The sequence below is a fragment of the Hoplias malabaricus genome, chromosome 13 (genome assembly GCF_029633855.1).
Source record: "Hoplias malabaricus isolate fHopMal1 chromosome 13, fHopMal1.hap1, whole genome shotgun sequence".
NCBI classification, from domain to species: domain Eukaryota; kingdom Metazoa; phylum Chordata; class Actinopteri; order Characiformes; family Erythrinidae; genus Hoplias; species Hoplias malabaricus.
In genome coordinates this window covers 16817767-16839855 of record NC_089812.1, presented here as the reverse complement: position 1 = coordinate 16839855, position 22089 = coordinate 16817767, and the positions used below count along the sequence as shown (strand labels likewise).

Genomic DNA, 22089 nt, shown 5'->3' with positions numbered 1-22089 from the left:
GCATCCTTTGATCCTGAAAAAATCTCACAACTCTACTTTGCACCTTTAAATTCCTCAACTAAACTTGTGAGTGGTAGCTCCAGTAGCCCTCTCCCATACCATGCCACACTGCATAAACCCTGTGTTACCTCTAGCCACTTCCTTACAGCCTTGTTCATAACCCTTTCCATCCTCTCTACTTCTGTGATCAAAACGTCATAAACTGTCAATGGCCATCTAATACGAGGCAGTTAGCCAAACTGCAAACACCACCATTTAACTTCCCTGGCAGACATGATCTATCAATGCTATTAATAACCTTCACCAATTCAGCTTTTATTCCCACAACTTGGTCGTTAACATTTAGCGCTGCACTATACCATCTACCTAAACTCTTCACTGATCTCTCTAGTACTGTAGGAATCATTTCTCCTTCCATCCATAAATTTTCCTATACAAGTTTTCCTTTGACAATCAAAAGACTTCTAGACTTGCTCAGTTTAACTAAGCCAACCTTAGATTATCACATGCAGATGTACATGCAGATGAAGAGTGGAAACTGCATTTAAGCATAATCTCTAATTTTCATAAAAGGTTTTACATGTGTTTAAAACATAATCCTCTGAGAAGTGCCACAAATTTTCCCGACACTGTTTTCTTTTCTGTGTGAGGGGACTCACCCATTGGTGCCTAAAGACACGGAGCCCAGAGAAGAGTTCAGCTTCCTGACATCCCACAGCTTCACCTCCTGCTGCCGAAGCTGGACAAACACAAACACACACTTTTACAACTGAAACATGTCACTGCACAGCAGATCAACACTCTACATTTAACTCATCTGTGTGTCAGTGAACACACACAAAGAGTCGGTGTGCTATAGGAGAGTTTTATTTTTGTTTCTATAGTTTTATTTTTCTGTGTATAAAGACTCTGTCAGGATGTAGTGGATGATTAGGACACTTTCAATGTTAATGTCATGTCCACTCCCCCTTGCCCCGACCACTTACCCCTCCATCTCTGTTTCCCATGGGCGGCGTAGGAGTCTCAGTTCTTTTTGGGGTATAGGGGTGGGGTGAAGTGTGAGGGCGACATGGCCCTTCAAACAGATATTTTTCAGAATCACACACCAAATGGAGGGTAGCTGTAAATTTACAGTGCCACCTTAAATTTTGATGCCTGAGTCTTCTGCAGCATTTAAGGTAGAACTGAAAGTTCTGAACAAAAATCGGCAGAATAAACATCTGAACTCCTATCATAGAAGAGTATGGAATATATGATTGTGGAACACTTCTGAAGGCGAATGAGGTTCTGAATGTAACTGCTGATATTACTGCAGACTGGTGCAGAGCTGCTTCAGAGCACCAGTAGTTGCCTGGGAATGAAGCGCTGCTCTTTTTTTATTTGTGTTCTGATGACGTATCAGGATCTTGAAGGGTCATCCTGTGTCGTAGGGGGAGATTTTAACCTCTACCCCCTGTAACTCAAATCCAAGGGACAAGAGGAAACTCCAAAACAAGGGGGAGGGAGGAAAAATAAGAAATGGGATTGGACTTTAAAAATAAAGTTTAGTTAATACTTAATTCCAATATAAATATATTTTTGCAAACAGAAACCCTGCCAACAGGATGTTTAATGGGGTGGCCAAATGTTTGTTTTCAAAATGCAAATCTTTTATTTGATTTGATTGTAGTAAGGATTATCATGTTGTGGAAACTATAATTCTAAAGTTAGGTAATAATGTAGCAGTGAATATTCTAATTACATATTGTCTCCGAAATGACTAAGTATAAATATGTATGTTTCATACAATGTTCCAAAATACAGATGTAAACAACTGTCCTGCAGTTTCAAAAACTGTGTCACTGTCCAATGACTCAGAGACTGCAATGTGTATTTACTCACCATGAAGCTTTAAAATTACAGAAACACACACAAGAATGTAAAATGAAGCTGTGTTACCCGGTTGAATCCCGCAGTCAGCAGGTAATCATTTTTGACCCAGAGAACACGAGAGTCTTTATTGGTCTGAAAGCACTGGACACACTGTGAAGGGGAAAGTAAAAGAAATATGTGCATCATATAATCAAAATGAGGAACATATTTAACTACAACAATCAAAAATTGACAGCACTTGCTGGACTTATTCTTCATGGTGCTGCAGCAAACAGAAGTGGGGAGATGGGGTAGTAACAGTGGGGGGACAGTGATAACATTTCCAATGAAGGATGAACAAAGAGAAGTTTCAAAACAGGAAGAGAAAGAGTTAGTTTTCCCCCTAAATCTGGTTTTAGAGCTGAGAGACAGATCAGGACATGCCTGAGACTGTTTTGTTTTTGCTGGTACCTCAGACAAAGTGATATCTGGGTTCCCACAGGAGAGCTCAATTACTGTGACACCAGCATAATGTCCCTAACACAACGTCATCACAGCCACAGTCGTCAAAACAGCATTATTCAGATGTTGGGAAAGGAAGCAGGAATGCTAGTGATACACTAAAATCTATGTGTGTCAGAGAAAAACACATTCCTACTCAGCAGTCAACTCAAATTCAGAGTTCCATTTTGATATTTTCCAGTAAAATGCTCTCATCATGTACTCCATGATTCACACTGCTCTGGGCGCTGTCAAAGACAATGAAGTCTTATCTGTCCTCATAGGACATCACCCTATACCCTATAGATCATCCAGTCTAAAGACCCTCAGCAACAAATGAGTTTAGAATTAAGAATGAAAAGCTTTGTAGTGTCTGACAGCACCTCCCAGGCTCCTCTGTGACTCTCACTGCGCTGGGCGGGAAGTACAGACGGTGAGGAGAATGAGGTTTATTTCTACATTAAAATACCTCATCCTTCTTCACACTGGCCTTTGGCTGAGTGTTAATTCCTGTCCACTAAAGAGGCCTTTATTTAATGTTTATCTATCTATCTATCTATCTATCTATCTATCTATCTAATAATATATGTTCATTCATTCATTGTCTGAAACCACTTATCCAGTTCAGAGCCTACCCAGAATCTTTGGGCGAAATGGGTCATCAGGTAGGCACCTCCTCTTGTTGGTGTTTCGCTGAATCAGGCCCATGACACCTCCAGAAGGCTCAACAGTGAAGTCTGGCATCCCAGACCCACCCCCCTCCAAGCCGGACTTACAGTCCTACCTTACCCTTTACCGTCAACAACCGTAAATCCACACTGGCCTCCCTGGTGACTAAGGCTGTACCTAGCCACACTGGCACCGTTAATGCATGCTCAGTGCCACCAGTTCCATGTGAACTTTACCTGCTACATCACCAACAATCCCAATAGCACGTCTACAGTGCATTTCCTCAAGTAATCTGTGCTCTCCTTATCCACAACCACTGACTAGACCTTTCTGCTGTTTCTGATAACAGATAGTAGATATTTCCAAGTAAATATGTCTCTCTAGAATCCCAACATATGCCTCAGTGTCAGTGGTGCCTTCACAAAACACGGAATCTGCTCATACAGCCATGCTGAACTCTGATAGACACTGGCTTTTCTACTTTTCACTGATAATGTTGTATTTGTCCCGGAGAACAGCTACATGGATATAATCTTTTTGATTGGGCCATAAAATTAAAATAGTTCATGTGTTTTTATTTACAAAATCTTGTCATGTCAAGTCGTGTTGGAGAGTGGGAACATTGGAAACCTTTTCTTTACAGTTGTTGTTAAATAAAGGTCCAAGGGAATTAACACATTGTAGACTTTTGTTTTTATTGCATTTTACACAAACAATGTCAACTTTTCTAGAAATATGGTATGCCAGTTGAGAAAATAACAAAACACAGTCATATTCAAGTTCTGCTGTAAAAGACTTTATATTTCATTTTGCTACAGACCCCTGAAGATCTTCACGTTATGAATTAATTAATTGTCTGTATCCCTTATCCGGTTCAGGGTCGCGATCCTGAACCGGAGCCTACCCAGAATCACTGGGCGCAAGGAAGGGATACACCCTGGAGAGGGCACCAGTCCTTTGCAGGGCAACACACACTCACACATTCAAATACACACTGACACCTATGGACACTTTTGAGTCGCCAATCCACCTACTAATGTGTGTTGTTGGACTGTGGGAGGAAACCCACGTGGACACAGGGAGACCACGCCAAACTCCTCTCAGACAGTCACCTGAGTGACTGGTCACAGTATCGCGACCAGGACCCTGGAGCTGTGTGACAGAGGCACTACTTCCAGCACCACCCATTATAGAACCCGTTTGGCTGTTTCTGTACCCGTTTGGAAGCTGTTTTGATCGCTCGGGTTTTCCTGTTTACTCGTTTCCACTGTTATTTCTATATTTATATCTGTTTTTATAACCTACTAACCATCCATAGATCTATCTTTTAGATTGTCTCCGCAGGAATATTCATTACAGAGGCACTAAAACTGCCACCGGACCCTGGAGTAACGTTCTTGGTGTAAGTTACTAAAATCAACTAAAAGCGGTAAATACCTGCAATTCCATGGCTACTACTGGCTGTTTTGCCTGCTCAGAGTGTGGCATGTTTAGTTTAACCCCCTTTTCCACCTCTAGCGATAAAGATAGTGGTTGTGTTTGTAGTAAGTGTCAGCTAGTTAGCTCTCTGGTGGATAAAGTGGACCAGTTAGAAGTGCGCATCCGGAGCTTATTATTGTTAAGGGATAAACAGCGAGATTCAGTGTTAGCAACTCCGGGTGCCTTAGGGAGAGTTAGCACCCCCACGACTCCGGCGTTAGAGCCCTCACAGTGGGGTGAATGGGTGACGTCTCGGCGTCATAGCCGGAAAGCTAAGGCTGATGCTAACGCTGAGGCCAAAGCTAGCCCACCGGGACACCACGCTCCTCCGATTCGCGTGTCAAACAGATTTGCCCTGCTCAGCGAAGCACCCGCTGAGGAGCCTGTTAAGAGTGCTCTGGTTATAGGAGACTCTATTGTTCGAAACGTGAAATTAGCTACTCCTTTAGGGGCGCCGGCAGTAACAGTTAGCTGTTTACCGGGAGCCAGAGCGCCGGCTATTAGTGGCAACCTTAGACTGTTAGCTAATAGGAGATATTCGAGGGTGGTCATTCATGTAGGGGCCAATGATATTCGTCTGCGGCAGTCTGAGGTAACTAAGGGTAATATTACAGAGGTGATTAAACTGGCCCAGACGATGTCCGATGCCGTAATCTGCTCTGGCCCCATACCAATGCGGAGTGGCGACGAAGCTTACAGCAGACTTTGGGCGTTAAACTGCTGGATGTCCAAGTGGTGTTCCGAAAATCAAGTGGGCTTTATAGACAATTGGTTACGTTTTGAGGGCAAGCCTGGTCTTATAGGTAGGGATGGTATCCACCCCACGCGGGAGGGTGCTGCCTTACTTTCTTGCAGCATAGCACATAGTCTTTTAGTTAGTCAGCAGAGTAGTGTAGATAGCTGCTGACAATCCAGAGCCGGGACCAGGCCGCAGACAGACAGGCTAAACCGACCGTCTGCGAACTGTCTTGAGGCATCACCCAGGTTCAACTGTATTGAGACTGTGTCTTTCCCCCGAACTAAATGTAAAAGTAGAAAAACAAAATCAGCCTGTTTCAGCAACCTAATCAATATTAAATCATACACAACACCTAGCAGCAACACCTCAGAACTAAAATTTGGGTTACTCAACATAAGATCACTAAACTCAAAAGCACTCATCGTAAATGATATTATAAGTGATCATAAATTCAATGTTTTCTGTCTCACAGAAACGTGGGTTAGACCAAATGAATATTTAGCACTAAATGAAGCCACCCCCCTAGGCTATAATTATGCACATAGCCCAAGAATATCAGGCAAAGGAGGTGGAGTATGTGTAATTTACCAAAATACCCTAGAAATTAGTCTTAAACAATGTGACACCTTCTCTTCTTTTGAGGTTCTCTCCACTATTATTACAAATCCGGTCACAAAAAAGGACGCATTTTTATTATGCAACATTTACAGACCACCAGGGCCTTACTTAGAATTTCTGAAAGAATTTAGCGATTTTGCTACAAACCTAGCGGTGTGCAATCATAAAGTTATAATTGTAGGAGATTTCAATATCCATTTTGAGAAGGAAAGTGACCCACTAAAAAAGGCATTTACCTCAATCTTAGACTCTACTGGTATTACTCAAAATGTAACAGGGCCTACACACTACTGCAGCCACACTTTAGACTTAGTTCTGACACTAGGTCTTAACATTGACAAAATTAATATCTTACCGCAATCCTCAGCAATCTCCGATCATTACTTAATTTCATATGAGCTACGTTTTAGCCATAATATATGTAGGAACCCTCGCTATTCTACAAGGCGTATAATAAAACCATCTACCTCCCTACAATTTATAGAAAACCTACCAGAACTATCGACCCCAGTTCCAACTCCATCAGACCCAATGGACCTAGATGTACTAACTGATCACCTAGAAAATACCTGTCGATCTACTTTAGAAAAGGTAGCACCACTTAAACATAAAAGTATAAGACAGAAAAATCTCGCACCATGGTATAATGATAAGACCCGTACTTTAAAACAAACATTACGAAAACTAGAACGGAAATGGCGATCAACCAAGCTTGAAGTGTTCCATTCTGCCTGGAAGGACAGCCTTATAGAGTATAGAAATACCCTCACTAAAGCTCGCTCAGCATATCTGGCCTCGCTGATCTCCAATAATAAAAATAATCCGAGAGCACTGTTTAGTGTGTTTTCTAGAATTACAAAAAATCAAGCAGGTTCTGAACAACTAATTCCAGCAACTCTCACCAGTAAAGATTTTATGGACTTTTTTAATAATAAAATTGAGAATATTAGACAACAAACTCAAGCCACAGGATCATATCCATCCTGGCTGCCACCCGATGTGAATGATATAAAACATAATATAACTGTAAAAGAAAGACTTGAAACCTTTTACCCACTCCCACAATCAGAACTAGAGAAGATTATCACCTCCGCAAACTGTACAACTTGCACACTTGATGCAATTCCCACAAAGTTGCTCAAAGAAGTACTACCAGCTATTATTGATCCTCTTTTAACTATAGTAAACTCATCCCTTAGTCTGGGCCATGTATCCAAAGCTTTTAAACTAGCAGTTATTAAACCTATGATCAAGAAACCAAATCTTGATGCTAGTACACTGTCTAATTACAGGCCTATTTCTAATTTGCCATTTCTGTCCAAGATCTTAGAAAGAGCTGTGGCCCAACAACTTAGTTCATATCTACATAAGAATCATATATATGAAAAATTCCAATCTGGATTCAGGCAACATCATAGTACAGAGACAGCTCTAGTCAAGATAACAAATGATCTTCTTCTTGCCTCTGATCAAGGCCACGTATCCCTCTTGGTGCTTCTTGACCTAAGCGCAGCCTTCGATACAATAGACCACAATATTCTCATAGAAAGGTTAGAAAACATGGTTGGAATCACAGGGACAGCCCTATTATGGTTCAAATCTTACTTAACGGAACGTTATCAATTCGTAAAAGTAAACAATCTAAATTCAAATTATTCTAAAGTAAGATTTGGAATTCCACAAGGCTCTATTTTAGGACCATTATTATTTACATTATACATGTTACCGCTAGGCACAGTTATAAGAAACCATGACATTAACTTTCACTGTTACGCAGACGACACACAATTGTATATTTCAGCCAAGCCCGATGACAAACACAGATTAAAGAAAATAGAGGACTGTGTAAAAGACGTGAAAGGCTGGATGTTGCGTAACTTCCTCCTTCTAAACAGCAACAAAACAGAGGTCCTGCTTTTGGGTCCAAAAGTGGCAAGAAATAAATTATCAGATTTAATTTTAAATCTCGCTGACTCTCCAATTAAACCTGATTCAGCAGCAAAAAATCTTGGTGTCATAATTGACCCGGATTTATCATTTGATCAACACATAGGTAGTATCACTAGGACAGCTTTTTTACATCTTCGCAATATTGCTAAGATTAGAAATGCCTTATCCCTTCAGGACGCAGAAACATTAGTACATGCCTTTATTACTTCAAGGCTTGACTACTGTAATTGGCTGCCTGTTAAATTCCGCATTGACTACAAAATTTTGCTATTAACATATAAAGCTCTACATGGGCTTGCTCCTGAATATCTTCAAGATACAATTTCCTATTATGAGCCTCCACGTTCACTCAGATCACAGAATACTGGATTTTTAATTGTTCCCAGAATTCAGAAGGCCTCAGCTGGGGGAAGAGCATTTTCTTATAAAGCCCCCAGACTCTGGAATGATCTTCCAGAAAATGTTCGGGACTCAGACACAGTCGCAATCTTCAAATCTAGGCTAAAAACACATTTGTTTAGTTTATCTTTTGGTAGCTAATACTCCCCCATAGATAAAGGCGGCAGATCCGGGGGGTCCATGGACACAGGGAATTATAGTAAACTGAGACGCTGGTGCTGTCGTCCCGCCGCTTCTCGCGATCACTCGGGTTTGTTGACGGTGGAGCGGAGGGATGCCAGTGTTTCAGGATGCTCCCGTGTCTGTGTGTCCTCCTGGTTCTCTCCTTTTAGTTAAAGCTGTCATAGTCAGATCTGCCGGAGTCATTAGCCACACTCTGGAAATTTTCATATTTTCTACTTTACAAACACAAAACAGTTCAAAACTAATTCCATCCCTTTACATTTTTCAGAGTAAACAACTGCCCACCTGTCTGTCTGTCTGGATGACTGTCGAGACCCTCCTCCACGCTTCAGACCAGCTGCCCACGCTCCAGCAACCACCAAGTGCCTTGAAGCTGTCCCTACACTGAAGTTCTCATGGACTACTAACTATCATCACCAGTAGATTGACCAGAGTAGGATGGGTCACCCCTTGTGAGCCTTGGTTCCTCCCAAGGTTTCTTCCTCAGCTGGGGGAGTTTTTCCTTGCCACTGTCCCCCTGGCTTGCTCACTTGAGGGTTTTACATTTGTTTTTACATTTCATGTCAAATCTTTGACTTACTGGAATTCTGTGAAGCTGCTTTATGACAACATCAGTTGTGAAAAGCGTTATATAAATAAATTTGATTTGATTTATAAATTTGATCAGACAATAAGAAAAAGAAGGGAGTTTTTTTAAGAGTGACGACACTGCCTGGGAAGAGGTACTTAGTGGAAATTGTAAAGGAAATATGTACAAAATTTTTAACAAGTACAACACACCTTTCAGAGTAAACAAAACATGTATCATCACTGCCTAAAGAAAAACACCTATCTCCATGTTTGTGGGTGTTTACTTTACTACATCATTTGACCACAGCACCTGTCCTTCACACTGTGTGAAGATTTGATGGAAAATTCTATGGACAATAGAAATACTCCAAAATAACTTCCACTGAAAATAAAGATTTTTTTTCCTTCTCTAAAGTTTTGGAGATACATGTTTTTATCTGGACAGTGATGATATCTAGAATCCTAGAGCTTCAAAAAAGGCCAGAAATGATTGCATCTGAAATAAATAGCACCACACTAAAAAGTGAAAAATGGACATGGCAACTATGAAAACAACTCAAAAGCTTTCCAGAGGAAAGCATTTTTTTCATTTACAAAATTTTACTTCACCTTTTGAGAAACAGAGAAAGAAAAAAGTGAATGAAGATCAATGGAACGGCAGGTATGGCCATGAAGCAAAAGAAAACCTCAAGAGAGCTCAGATACAGTGACTTCAAAACACAAACATCAGAACAAAAGAGACACTGGACTAAAAATATAAGAACCTCTACAGACAGAGTTACAAAAATAAAGGAGCACTGCCACCGCGCTGCGTGGTGTTGGTCATTTGTGCAGAGATTAAACAGACGGAGAGCACATCTGTGTCACTGAGAGAATGTTGATCCACCCACTGGGAGAAATATCAGGTGTCTATATGCACATATGGGAACGATCAGGCCGTGCTCCTGCTCTGCTCCTTCCCTCCTCACGAGAGCGATGGCAGAGCCTCGGTTACTTAGGGCTGCTGTGGGTTCATACTTTCCCTCCTGCGTAACTATCCGACTTCCTTCATGACTTTTCCAGGCGCATCCCTCACTCTCACACTGCTCTGTCACAGCTCCTCGGCCAAGAGCTGCTCCCCTGAATGCCTCACATCTCTGGCTTTCTGGGTCTCATGGAGAGTTTACAGCGATACTGTGGCTGAGCTTGGAGCTGAAACCTGAGCCTCTCCAACTCAGCTCTGACCAGGGTCTGTACAGAGCCAGAGCAGAGACAATTAAACTGATCTGGGCCTTGATTAAAGTCAGTGTGTTTCCTGCTCTGCTCAGGTTTGGACGGGGAGGAAGGGGATTGTGGGGTGCGTGTGTGTGTATGTGTTGGGGAGGGAATGCTGATTACTCTGAGTTCCTCTGTGTGTGTGTGTGTGTGTGTGTGTGTGTGTGTATGTAATATAACACAATGACCACAGTGAACTGCTTCTGCACTTTCCCTCATTCAGTCTGCTTTTCATTTTTCATTCACTTCATTAAACAACCATCTCTCTCTCTCCCTCTCTCCCTCTCTCTCTCTCAGTAACGGGTTATGCCTTGTCCTTTCCTTTCATTTAATTGAAAATGAATTTTTGTCCTCGTTTTCCATTTGTGGTTGGGTTAATTTACTGAAAGTCTCTTTTATGCTACATTCTCCTTTTTAAACCCCCACCAACACACACTAATTCCCCCATATTTTTATAGCACAGAAGCAGAAGGAATAAAACCAGGATCAGGATAAAATAAAAAACAGACCCCACAGTCATTATTTCCTTTCTTTTATAAAGAAAAAACATATTTCAAAACTAAAAACATGACCAACACAAACTCTCATTCTGTTCCTTTCTCCGAAACAAATTCAGTTCCTTACTCTTCGCCCTTCGCTCAGGGTCTCTCAAACAGCAGGGGGCTTGTGCAGAACTCCCACCTCAGCTCCACCCTGCGCCACAGCACAGTATCAGTAGGGTAGGTCATGGATTAATGTGTTTTTATACCTGGTGTTTATTTAAATTATAGTACACACCATTCATTCATTCATTCATTATCTGTAACTGCTTATCCAGTTCAGGGTCGCGGTGGATCCAGAGCCTACCTGGAATCATTGAGCGCAAGGCGAGAATACACCCTGGAGGGGGCGCCAGTCCTTCACAGGGCAACACAGACACACACACATTCACTCACACCTACAGACACTTTTGAGTCGCCAATCCACCTACCAATGTGTGTTTTTGGACTGTGGGTGGAAATCAAAGCACCCGGAGGAAACCCACACGGACACGGGGAGAACACACTAACTCCTCACAGACAGTCACCTGGAGTGGGGATTGAACCCACAACCTTCAGGCCCCTAGAGCTGTGTGACTGCAACACTACCTGCTGCGCCACCTTGCCGCCTCGTACACACTAATATACACTAAAATAATCCAGTGTTCAGCATGAGACGCTGCTTTATCAGTGGTGGAGACTCTCTTCTAATGTGTGAATGTGTGTGTGCTGTTAATTTTTAGAGAATGTGTTGTGTTTCACAGCCGAGTGTGTCCAAGAACCGTGGGTTTCCTCCCACAGTCCAAAAACACATGTTGGTAGGTGGATTGGCCATAGGTGTGAGTGTGTGAGTGAATGTGTGTGTGTTGCCATGTGAAGGACTGGCGCCCCCTCCAGAATGTGTTCCCGCCTTGCGCCCAGTGATTCTGGGTAGGCTCTGGATCCACCACGACCCTGAACCGGATAAGCGGTTACAGAGTATGAATTAAAACAACAGTTTAAAACAAGCAGGGGCTCCCTCTGCCCCCCCCCCCCACCCCCTCAAAGAGCAGATATAGAGAGAGAAGGGTTCATTTTCAAAATCACAGGTGAGGACTATTCAGGAGTTGGTGGCTGGTGAACAGTTCAGGATTCATGGAACTGAAAACGGTCTTGCTTTTATCTCGTTTGCTGAGCGCTAGAAGAAAAATTAATGGATAAGGCCATAAACTAAAATGATACCCAATGAAGAAAAGACTAATACTGATACATACACATTAACACAACCCCTTACAAATGTTTAGAACTGACATTCACAGAAGGAAGAGAGAGAGAGGAGAGAGAGAAAGATTTACTTTTGAGTGTCCTTTATTTTCAGCAAGTGGGGACACTCAATAGTTGCTAACATGCTCTCCCATGCTAACACGCACTCTCATGCTAACACAGCATTCTTATACAGCATTATTCATTTCTAATGAATAATACTAATAAAACTGGGATCAACATAAATGTATAAATAATATTCTGCCTTTAAAAATTAGGTATAACAGTGTATTTAAATGAAAACCAGAGTAAAAAAAGATTTCTTCATCCATCACAGAATGCCCCCCCACCACACACACACACACAGACGGCACCACACATCATCAAAATCCTTCTAATTGTCAATTCATATCAGAGGATAGAGGGATGAGAAAGAGTACAGAGAGAGAGGGAGGAGAGAGAAAGAGAGAGAGAGAGAGGACAGAGGAGAGGGAGGAGAGAGAGAGGGAGAGGACAGAGAGAGGGGGAGGACAGAGGAGAGAGGAGGTGTTCACATTAGAGCGTGATGTGAGTATGAGTGAAAAGGCCAGGGGTAGTGATCTACGAGAGTCTAAAAATACGCAGAGAAAGCGGAGGCTGATGAGGCGCTGTGTGTCCTGCTCTCCGTTCTCACCGGTGTTGGCTTTCAGTGGCTGGCACTTGCCTTCCCCAAGCCTCCTGCAACTGCTTTACTCCTGGATATCGCTTCTCGTCATCGTCTTCTGACCGCTGCTCATTAGGAGAGTGTGTGTTGTGAAATGACAGGAGCTGAGAAACCTTCATTCTGTTTCCTTTAGTTTATCGTGGCCCATGGAAAACTCTCACGTCCTCTCACTGAGAGAGAGGAGTGTAAAGGGAAGATCTCTCCTCTTCTTCTCGTAGCTCCATCCTTTACACAAAAATGTCACAGTTTGAGCCAGAAAGTACACACACACACACACACACACACACACAGCCTGTATGTAGAGGAGAGGTCCTTTAACAGGACACTGTCCTCTGATTAATCCTTTATGTGTTAAATTTAAAAGTTGTATTTCCGCACCCAGCGTCAGGTGACGGTATCCGGACCCGCAACTCGCCAAGAGGGACCCAGCCTTCAGGCCGAGAGGACATCCGGACTCATTACATCTAAAACAGAGAGAGGAGGGTAATCCAATCCAGGTCCTGTGATTGCTGGAGAAAACCAGCAGGGTGTAAAAGCCATTAGAGAGCTCAATGGCCAAGAAAGCAAGAGTGACTCATCTAAAAGACACAGAGGCTGCTTTCCTTGGATTTCCTTGTTCTCTGAAAAAACGGCATCTGTGGAGGCAATATGCTTTAACAGAAGGATTCAACTGAGGGAAAAGCACAGCATTCTTATACTGCTCACCACCTGTGTGTAAGACGATGTGGTCTGGCATTCTCATACACACACACACGCACACACACAGATCAGTAAAATATTAAAAGGTGAACAGTCTCAACCATTTCCACAATCAGATTTCTGCAGCGCAGATTTCTTCACACACATATAAAAAGTCATATAAAAAGAGAACACCCATCTCCATCTCTGTGCCTGGCCCCCTCGTCTGAGCCCTGAACCACTTGTCTGAGCCCTGGGCCACTCATCTGGGGCCTGGGCCCCTCGTCTGAGGCAGGGGACGCTCATCTGAGCCCTGGGCTACTCGTCTGAGACCTGGGGCGCTTGTCTGTGCCCTGGGCCACTCGTCTGAGTTCTGAACCACTCGTCTGAGCCCTGGGTCACTCGTTTGAGGCCTGGGACACTCGTCTGAGCCCTGGACCACTCATCTGAGCACTGAACATCTGAGGCCTGGACCACTCGTCTGAGCCCTGGACCACTCGTTTGAGGCCTGGGACACTCGTCTGAGCCCTGCACCACTCATTTGAGGCATGGACCACTCATCTGAGACCGGGGCCACTCATCTGTGCCCTGACCCGCTCGTCAGGAGTCAGGAGCCATTAATCTGAGCCCTGAACCACTCCCCTGAGCCTTGGGCCACTCGTCTGAGCCCTGAAGCACTCGTCTGAGCCCGGGGGCGCACATCTGTGCGCGGGGCCACTTGTCTGAGACTGGGGCCACTCGTCTGAGGCCTGTGTAATGGCATCACCAGGAGATTGAACCGGGAGCCAGCTTTAACTGCAGCATGAACACAAAATAAAACACAGAGTGAATCCTGATAAGTGATTTGCGGAAGACGGATCAAGATAACGGTGCTGTATCTGAGTGAGAGGGCTGTAGCTGTGAAGGAATCTGAGTCCCTACTTTTCACACTGCACACTAAAGATATATCCACTACATTTATACTCTCAGAGGCAAGGCAACACTGCCTTTAAAATGGAAATGTATGTATAGATAACAAGCAATGAATCACAATTAAAATGAAAACTATATACATGTTATATGAGAGAGAGAGAGAGAGAGAGAGAGAGAGAGAGAGAGAGAGAGAGAGAAAGAGAGAGAGAGTCTGTCATGTCTCTCTGGTGCTGTTTGTCATTTACAGCTCTTTAATAACTGAAACTATTGTGCTTTGCTAGTTTAAATTCACCCTTCACCACATTAAAACAAACTCAGTATTCATAGAGCCTCCACACACATAAACACACACACACAAACACACACACACACACACACACACACACTGTGCTTACCTTTACCAAAAAACATATCTAAATAATTTATACACGACTATATCACTGATTCCAAAATATACTGGGAAATTCAGCAGGATGTGAGTTAGCCTGCAATTATTTAAAATCAAAATGAGACCAATTAATGACAGTAACTCAAAACACCAGAGAATATTAACACCAGATGAAAATACAGTCTGACAGAGTGACATTAACCAGTGAACAGCTATTAAACATAACAATCATTTTATTCAACAAAAAAAAAACCTGAAAAGTAATGTGAAAATTACTGTGAAAATGGCGAATGAATTTATTGGTATTTACTGGTCGCTGCATTCGTTAGGTCGCTCCATTAGAAAACTCAAAAGTGTCCATAGGTGTGATTGTGTGTCGCCCTGTGAAGGACTGCCGCCCCCTCCAGTGTGTGTTCCTGCCTTGCGCCCAGTGATTCCGGGTAGGCTCCGGACCCACTGCGACCCTGAACTGGATAAGCGCTTACAGACAATGAATGAATGAATGAGGATTTCAATGTTATAGTTTGTGAATGTAGCGTATTAATACTTTAGTTTTTTAGGTTATGTTTGGTTGAATAAAATGACAACTTTGATTTTAAATACAACACACTCACAGACACTTTTGAGTCGCCAATCCACCTACCAATGTGTGTTTTTGGACTGTGGGTGGAAATCAAAGCACCCGGAGGAAACCCACACGGACACGGGGAGAACACACCAACTCCTCACAGACAGTCACCTGGAGCGGGGATTGAACCCACAACCTTCAGGCCCCTAGAGTTGTGTGACTGCAACACTACCTGCTGCGCCACCTTGCCGCCTCGTACACACTAATATACACTAAAATAATCCAGTGTTCAGCATGAGACGCTGCTTTATCAGTGGTGGAGACTCTCTTCTAATGTGTGAATGTGTGTGTGCTGTTAATTTTTAGAGAATGTGTTGTGTTTCACAGCCGAGTGTGTCCAAGAACCGTGGGTTTCCTCCCACAGTCCAAAAACACATGTTGGTAGGTGGATTGGCCATAGGTGTGAGTGTGTGAGTGAATGTGTGTGTGTTGCCATGTGAAGGACTGGCGCCCCCTCCAGAATGTGTTCCCGCCTTGCGCCCAGTGATTCTGGGTAGGCTCTGGATCCACCGCGATCCTGAACCGGATAAGCGGTTACAGAGTATGAATTAAAATTTCCCCCTGCATTGTTCTGACCTATTGTATTTACTCCCTCCGAGAATCTCCTCAGGCTCCTTAGTCTCGAGGGGTGGTGATTCAGAGAGAGAGCAAGATAGTCTAGAGGAGACACAGAGACTGGGGACAAGAATATCACAGGTTCAACCTACATCAGTTTAAAACAAGCAGGGGCTCCCTCTGCCCCCCCCCCACCCCCTCAAAGAGCAGATATAGAGAGAGAAGGGTTCATTTTCAAAATCACAGGTCAGGACTATTCAGGAGTTGGTGGCTGGTGAACAGTTCAGGATTCATGGAACTGAAAACGGTCTTGCTTTTATCTCGTTTGCTGAGCGCTAGAAGAAAAATTAATGGATAAGGCCATAAACTAAAATGATACCCAATGAAGACAAAGACTAATACACACACATTAAATACTGATACACACACATTAACACAACCCCTTACAAATGTTTAGAACTGACATTCACAGAAGGAAGAGAGAGAGAGGAGAGAGAGAAAGATTTACTTTTGAGTGTCCTTTATTTTCAGCAAGTGGGGACACTCAATAGTTGCTAACATGCTCTCCCATGCTAACACGCACTCTCATGCTAACACAGCATTCTTATACAGCATTATTCATTTCTAATGAATAATTCTAATAAAACTGGGATCAACATAAATGTATAAATAATATTCTGCCTTTAAAAATTAGGTATAACAGTGTATTTAAATGAAAACCAGAGTAAAAAAGATTTCTTCATCCATCACAGAATGCCCCCCCACCACACACACACAGAGAGATGGTAGGCTCCGGACCCATTGCGACCCTGAACTGGATAAGCGCTTACAGACAATGAATGAATGAATGAGGATTTCAATGTTAGAGTTTGTGAATGTAGCGTATTAATACTTTAGTTTTTTAGGTTATGATTGGTTGAATAAAATGACAACTTTGATTTTAAATACAACACAGTTTTTAACAGTTATCATAAAATGACAAAATAGTTGGAGTGTTTTTGTATTCTGAATTATAATTATACAAAACACTTTAAAACTCATATGTACACTTGATACTTGGACAAAACGCAAGTATATGATGATGAGGCACGAACACCCTCTCACTCTCTCAGAGATCAGTCTCCCAGCTCTGATTAATTTATCCTTCTAATTTCCTCCTGCTGTCTCACGGCAGCAGTGTGTGTTTATGCAGGGCAAGCACGAATCAGACATCTCCCTGAAGCTCAGTAGCAGAGTGTGTGAAAGGCTGAAGACTCTGGGAAAAGCTGGATCTGAACCACATTCGTGTCTCTGATCTGATGGGAGCACTGAGAGAAGTGATTTAGTGTGGTTCTCCAGGTGATTAAAGCCTGTGTCCCAGTGAAAATGCCAGGCCTCAGTGGTGGAGGCTGGTCCTGGGAAAGAGGGAGGACTCTGATGGCTCTGCTGTGGTGATACACACTCGGAGTTCAACTTAAGATGAAGTCAAAATGAGGGGCCTGGGTCTGGGAACCAACTCTGCCCCACAGTTCACACACACTTCTCAACCACTGCTCCTCTCTGCTCAGGAGCCCATCGTTCTTTCATTTCTCTCCCTCTCTCTCTCTTTCTCTGATGGCAGTGTGGGCCATCTAATGGATGTGGGGAACGTCACTTTCTCAGCTCAACCCGGCCCTGTTTACACACACAAAATTATCTGAATCTAGATCTGGTCCTGATTAAAAAAGAGAAAAGAAAATGGAATTTAAATTATACATGCACTTCTGAGTTAGGACCCATCTCAAAATTAAGAAAATGAATGAATCATGTTTTTGTTTTGTTTTTTTGACCGAAATGATGAGAAAACTTTCTTTACTTTAATCTTTGAGGCATCAGAATGAAAGGAGATCAAAAGGAGATCAAAAACACTCTTTGCCTCAGCAGTAAGTGTTAATACGAGGGGGTAACACACTCCATCAGCTGCCGCTGGTCTCCAGGTGTGGTGTGTGTGTGTGTGTGTGTGTGTGTGTGTGTGTGTGTGTGTGTGCGTATACGCTCGTCTCATTAGTTGGAAGATGAACGGTGATGAAGCAGAGGCCTGCAATAATGAGGCCTCAGCTCTGAAACAACACACACATGTGCACCACTCTACATCACCACCAGCTGGCACTCAGCCCTTACACAACACATAAACACACACACACACACACACACAACACATAAACACACACACACACACACACACACACACACACACACACACACACCATTCTCTACTCATTAGCACAAGCTCAGTGTTTCCTCAGCTTTCTCTTTTTCTCTACAGCAGCAATTATCTACTTCACCCGCAGTCTATACAGAAATCAACAGGCTCCCTACCCTGCTCTAAAAGTCACATAGGGCAGTTTCTGCAGTGCTAAGCCCCGGAGTGGCAGCGACAGAGACTCTATTCTCCCTGTTACAGCTCAGTGGAGCATCACTATAATTTTAAAGTTGTAATTAAGTAAAAGTATTGCCTAATGTTGCTTGAAACCTGTGCCAGAGACACTCCTTAGATCAAACTCTTAGTAAATCTTAAGATAATTTTAATTTCAATTTGTACACAAGTAATACACAGAGAGAGATTACCAGACAAACCCCTACAGCGCCCCTGGTGGAGTAGAATGTATGGTGAAGTGAATATCTCACACTGAAACCACACATGGTCTGACTTTCCCTCCTTTATTTTCCTGCTGTTCAGATGTGTCTCCTGAGAAAAAAAGCTCTCAGTCATCTCACATATGTCTCCTCAGGAGTTTTAGTGGAAATCTCAGTAAGGACACAAACCCTGCTCAGATCTGACAGAAGAACCCTACTAACCCTACTCTCTCCTTTATCTCTCTCTCCTGTCTAATATCTAATTTTGTCCCATTCTGTTACCCTTAAGGAATTTTAGGAGGATCACCATTCTCTCCTGAGCTTTACAGAACAAATATGACCATAATCTTGCCTATTTAACCAGATTCATTAGGGCAGGAAAGGCAAAAATAGTTCCCAGATCCACACTCTTGTTTCATAGGGGTTTTCAGATATAAATCTGTCTGACACATTGATCTAGATCCACTGAGCTGAAATACGGCGAATCAGACATGCTGGGTTCAGAGGAAGTGCAGAGAGCAGGTAGCACTTAATATGTCTGAGATTAACTGAACCTGCCTGATCTCCATCTTCATCTCCTCTTCTAAACTTTCTTCTAGTCAGGACCCCAAATGACTCTAACACACTTTAACAGCTCTCACCTCAGAGCCACAGCCAAAAACAAGAGTCACAGAGTAGTAATGCTTTACGTAACAAAGGGTGAGAAGTGATATGGAATTTTACTTTGAGTTTAAACATATGTCGAAATGATATTTCAGAGCACAGGTCGATGTAAATAGTGTTACACACTTGCAAACAGACTGGGCGGATACACCTCATGGCATGTTTCTGAGAAGCTGCCTGCATCTCCATGGTGCCCTGCAGAGCAGAGTCAGCGCAGAGGAGGAGGGATAACTCAGACTGAAATGTTTATCGTTACAAAGAGTGATGGCCCTCACACCCCTCAGCTCTGAGACTCACAGTATTCTCGTAGACTAGTATAACACGTAGACTCAGAGAATCTAAACCACAGCTTATTACAGGGACAACAAAAATAATATTAATATAAACTATTTAAAATACAAACATATCCTGGTTAAAAACCTCTTTCAAATTATATTTTCTTCACCAGTTTTATAGGATTTAATTAAGATAAGATGAAGTAGGAAAGATGTAACTAAAGAAAATCTAGTTCCTATAGCTACTATAATATAATATAATAAAAAAAACTATAATGTAATTTTTAAAAAGTATAAGAAATATACCAAAAAAAAGAGAGAAACTAGGCAAGCTTAGTTTTGCCATTAGCCATACAGCCATCGTCACAGAGGTATTTCTGGTATTTCAAAAACAGGGAAGCCCAAAATACACACCCTTGTCACTGGAAGGTCTGGAGAAGCTTTGGTGCTTCATATCCATGTCTTTGTTTACAATAATAACAAATAATAACAAACTATAAAAATAGTTTATCTTGTCAGTTGCTGACAGTGTGTGTATGATCCTGGTAAACCTGTTATTTTCTGTTGATACAAAGCTACAAAACTGAAGCACTCCATTGAGATGGTATTAAAGCAACTCATTTACAAGAAAGCAACAAGATATTATTTAAGTTTTTGAACATTTCTAAAGCCAAGCACCTTAACATTTTATCAACCAAGTAATATATACTTGATAAAGGAACAGGACATCACCTTACTGACTTACATTTCTATAAGGGTCTGACTGATAAAACGGTTTTGTAATTAATTCAGTCTTGTTTGTTTTGAGTAAGACCTTACTCTGGTGTTCTGGCTGTAAGTTAAACAAAAAGCTGTGCAGATGTAATTTACTCGTCAGAAAGGCAGTAACTGGGAGATGTGTGAGTGTATTTGTGTCAGTATACAGAAAGGATAACTTTCTCTTTGTTAAATATATAGTAGAAAACAAAAGGCTGGGCCACAGAAACATTCTCCAAACACAAAGAAGAGACTATGATAAATATTACCTCAATAACATTCAACACAATTCTGTTTGAGGCTCCAGTAAAACACGGAGCTGCTCACCGCGGTGGACCTGCAGCGCTGAAGCGGCGCGAATGTGTCCCAGTTCAGCTCTCAACGCTCTGAATCCTTGAACACGTCCCTCGGGCTTTATGCTCACCTTTCAACAATGTCATCAAAGTGAAGATTTTAATGAAGGATTTAGGGCTTATAGCAAGAAAGCTTGTAGGCAGCAAAATCCCGGACATTTTTAGTTATTTAGAAATCTCTGCCGGGCGCATTTTTTAGGTCCCAAAAAAGAGTACTTGTCTGGGAAAAAGAGGATCTTTGATCACAGTGGGATGGTTCCAAATTTAGTTCACGAACTGGAATGTGAAATATGGCTGAACTAACAACAGACGGTATATTGGCACCACCTAAAATTCTCTCTGTGAAATACAACTGAAATAACAGTTAAATTAACTACCCATGCATGCAGGTTTCAACATTAGGTGTCAGTCAGTAAGCGTAAATGTCTCGTTTAGATCGGCCCAGCAAAAATTTAAAGAATATTTACAACTAAATGTACATGGCTATAAACTAATTGTACATTAAATATTGCACATGAGATACTGCACACTGGTACATCAAAATATTGCACATCACACTGTATAAATATCACACATTAATTGTCCTATGTATTGCAATGTTATATTCCAAGAGCATAATATAATATATAAATATAATTTTTAACAAGGGAAAGAGTTCTCTCATGGATTAATTATGAGTAATTGCAATATTTTATTCACATTTAGACATAAATATAAAAGTTCTTACAATAAGAACTGCCCTATTTATTTGAAATCCACTGGGTTTCCCTGTTAAACCAATCAATGTTATGTTAAAAACTTGTCTAGATTTTTTCATTCTTTCATTCATTGTCTGTAACCACTTATCCAGTTCAAGGTCGTGGTATGAGTACTGACAAATTCACTCATACGCCTCCTCAGAGCTTTTATTTTCCTTTTTTAAACATAGCTAATCAGAATTGGAAAAGTCAAATGAAGTCAGTCTAATGTGTGACAGCACAAAACAACACCAGGCACTAGGTCACCAGCACCTGGACCAAGAATCACAATCTTTATCATTGTGATTATTATCATTGTTGTTGTTGTTGTTAATAATAATAATAATGTATAGGTGGAAAATATTCTAAACCTCACTCTTAAACAAAGCTGCTACAAAAGGTTCTTTGATCAATGCCATAGATGAAACACTTTTGGCTGCATAAAGATCCATTCTTGTTTAAGAAATGCATGTGTGAAGAACCTTTAAAAAGGTTTCACAAAGTGCTGGTTGTTTACAGGTGAAAAAAGGTGTGGTAAACAAAGCCGAGAGACACCTTACGCTCTTCTGCTTCAAGTGAACGAGTGTCCAAAACCCCTGCAGTTGCTCTATCTCTTCTGAATGTTTTCATTCAGCCCTTCCCTTTTTTTCCTCTTCCAAACTCATTCCAAGGCATCTCTAATTTCACAAAAAGCAGCAGAAGCCGACAACGAAATCGAGAAATCTGGCCCCCAAGTCCAAAAAATATTCCCTTTCCTGTCTACCTCCGCTGCCAGGGACCACATCTCTCCATCTCCTCGGCCAGAACCGGCCCAAAAGTATGAGGAGTATTTTCAGCTCTGTAATTTGAAACACACACACACACACACATTTA

At 42.1% G+C, this 22089-nt stretch overlaps 1 protein-coding gene across 2 annotated transcripts in view; it reads right to left on the bottom strand.

The window, feature by feature from the left end:
- coro7 (coronin 7) overlaps nt 1–22089 on the bottom strand; it is a 99687-nt gene that overhangs the window by 58487 nt on the left and 19111 nt on the right. For both annotated transcript variants that reach the window (XM_066641739.1, XM_066641737.1), the window contains exons 8-9: nt 1939–2022; nt 660–739 (exon numbers count right to left, since the gene is read on the bottom strand). In XM_066641739.1, coding sequence (XP_066497836.1) covers nt 660–739; nt 1939–2022 — 164 coding nt within the window. The remainder of the gene's footprint in view (nt 1–659; nt 740–1938; nt 2023–22089) is intronic.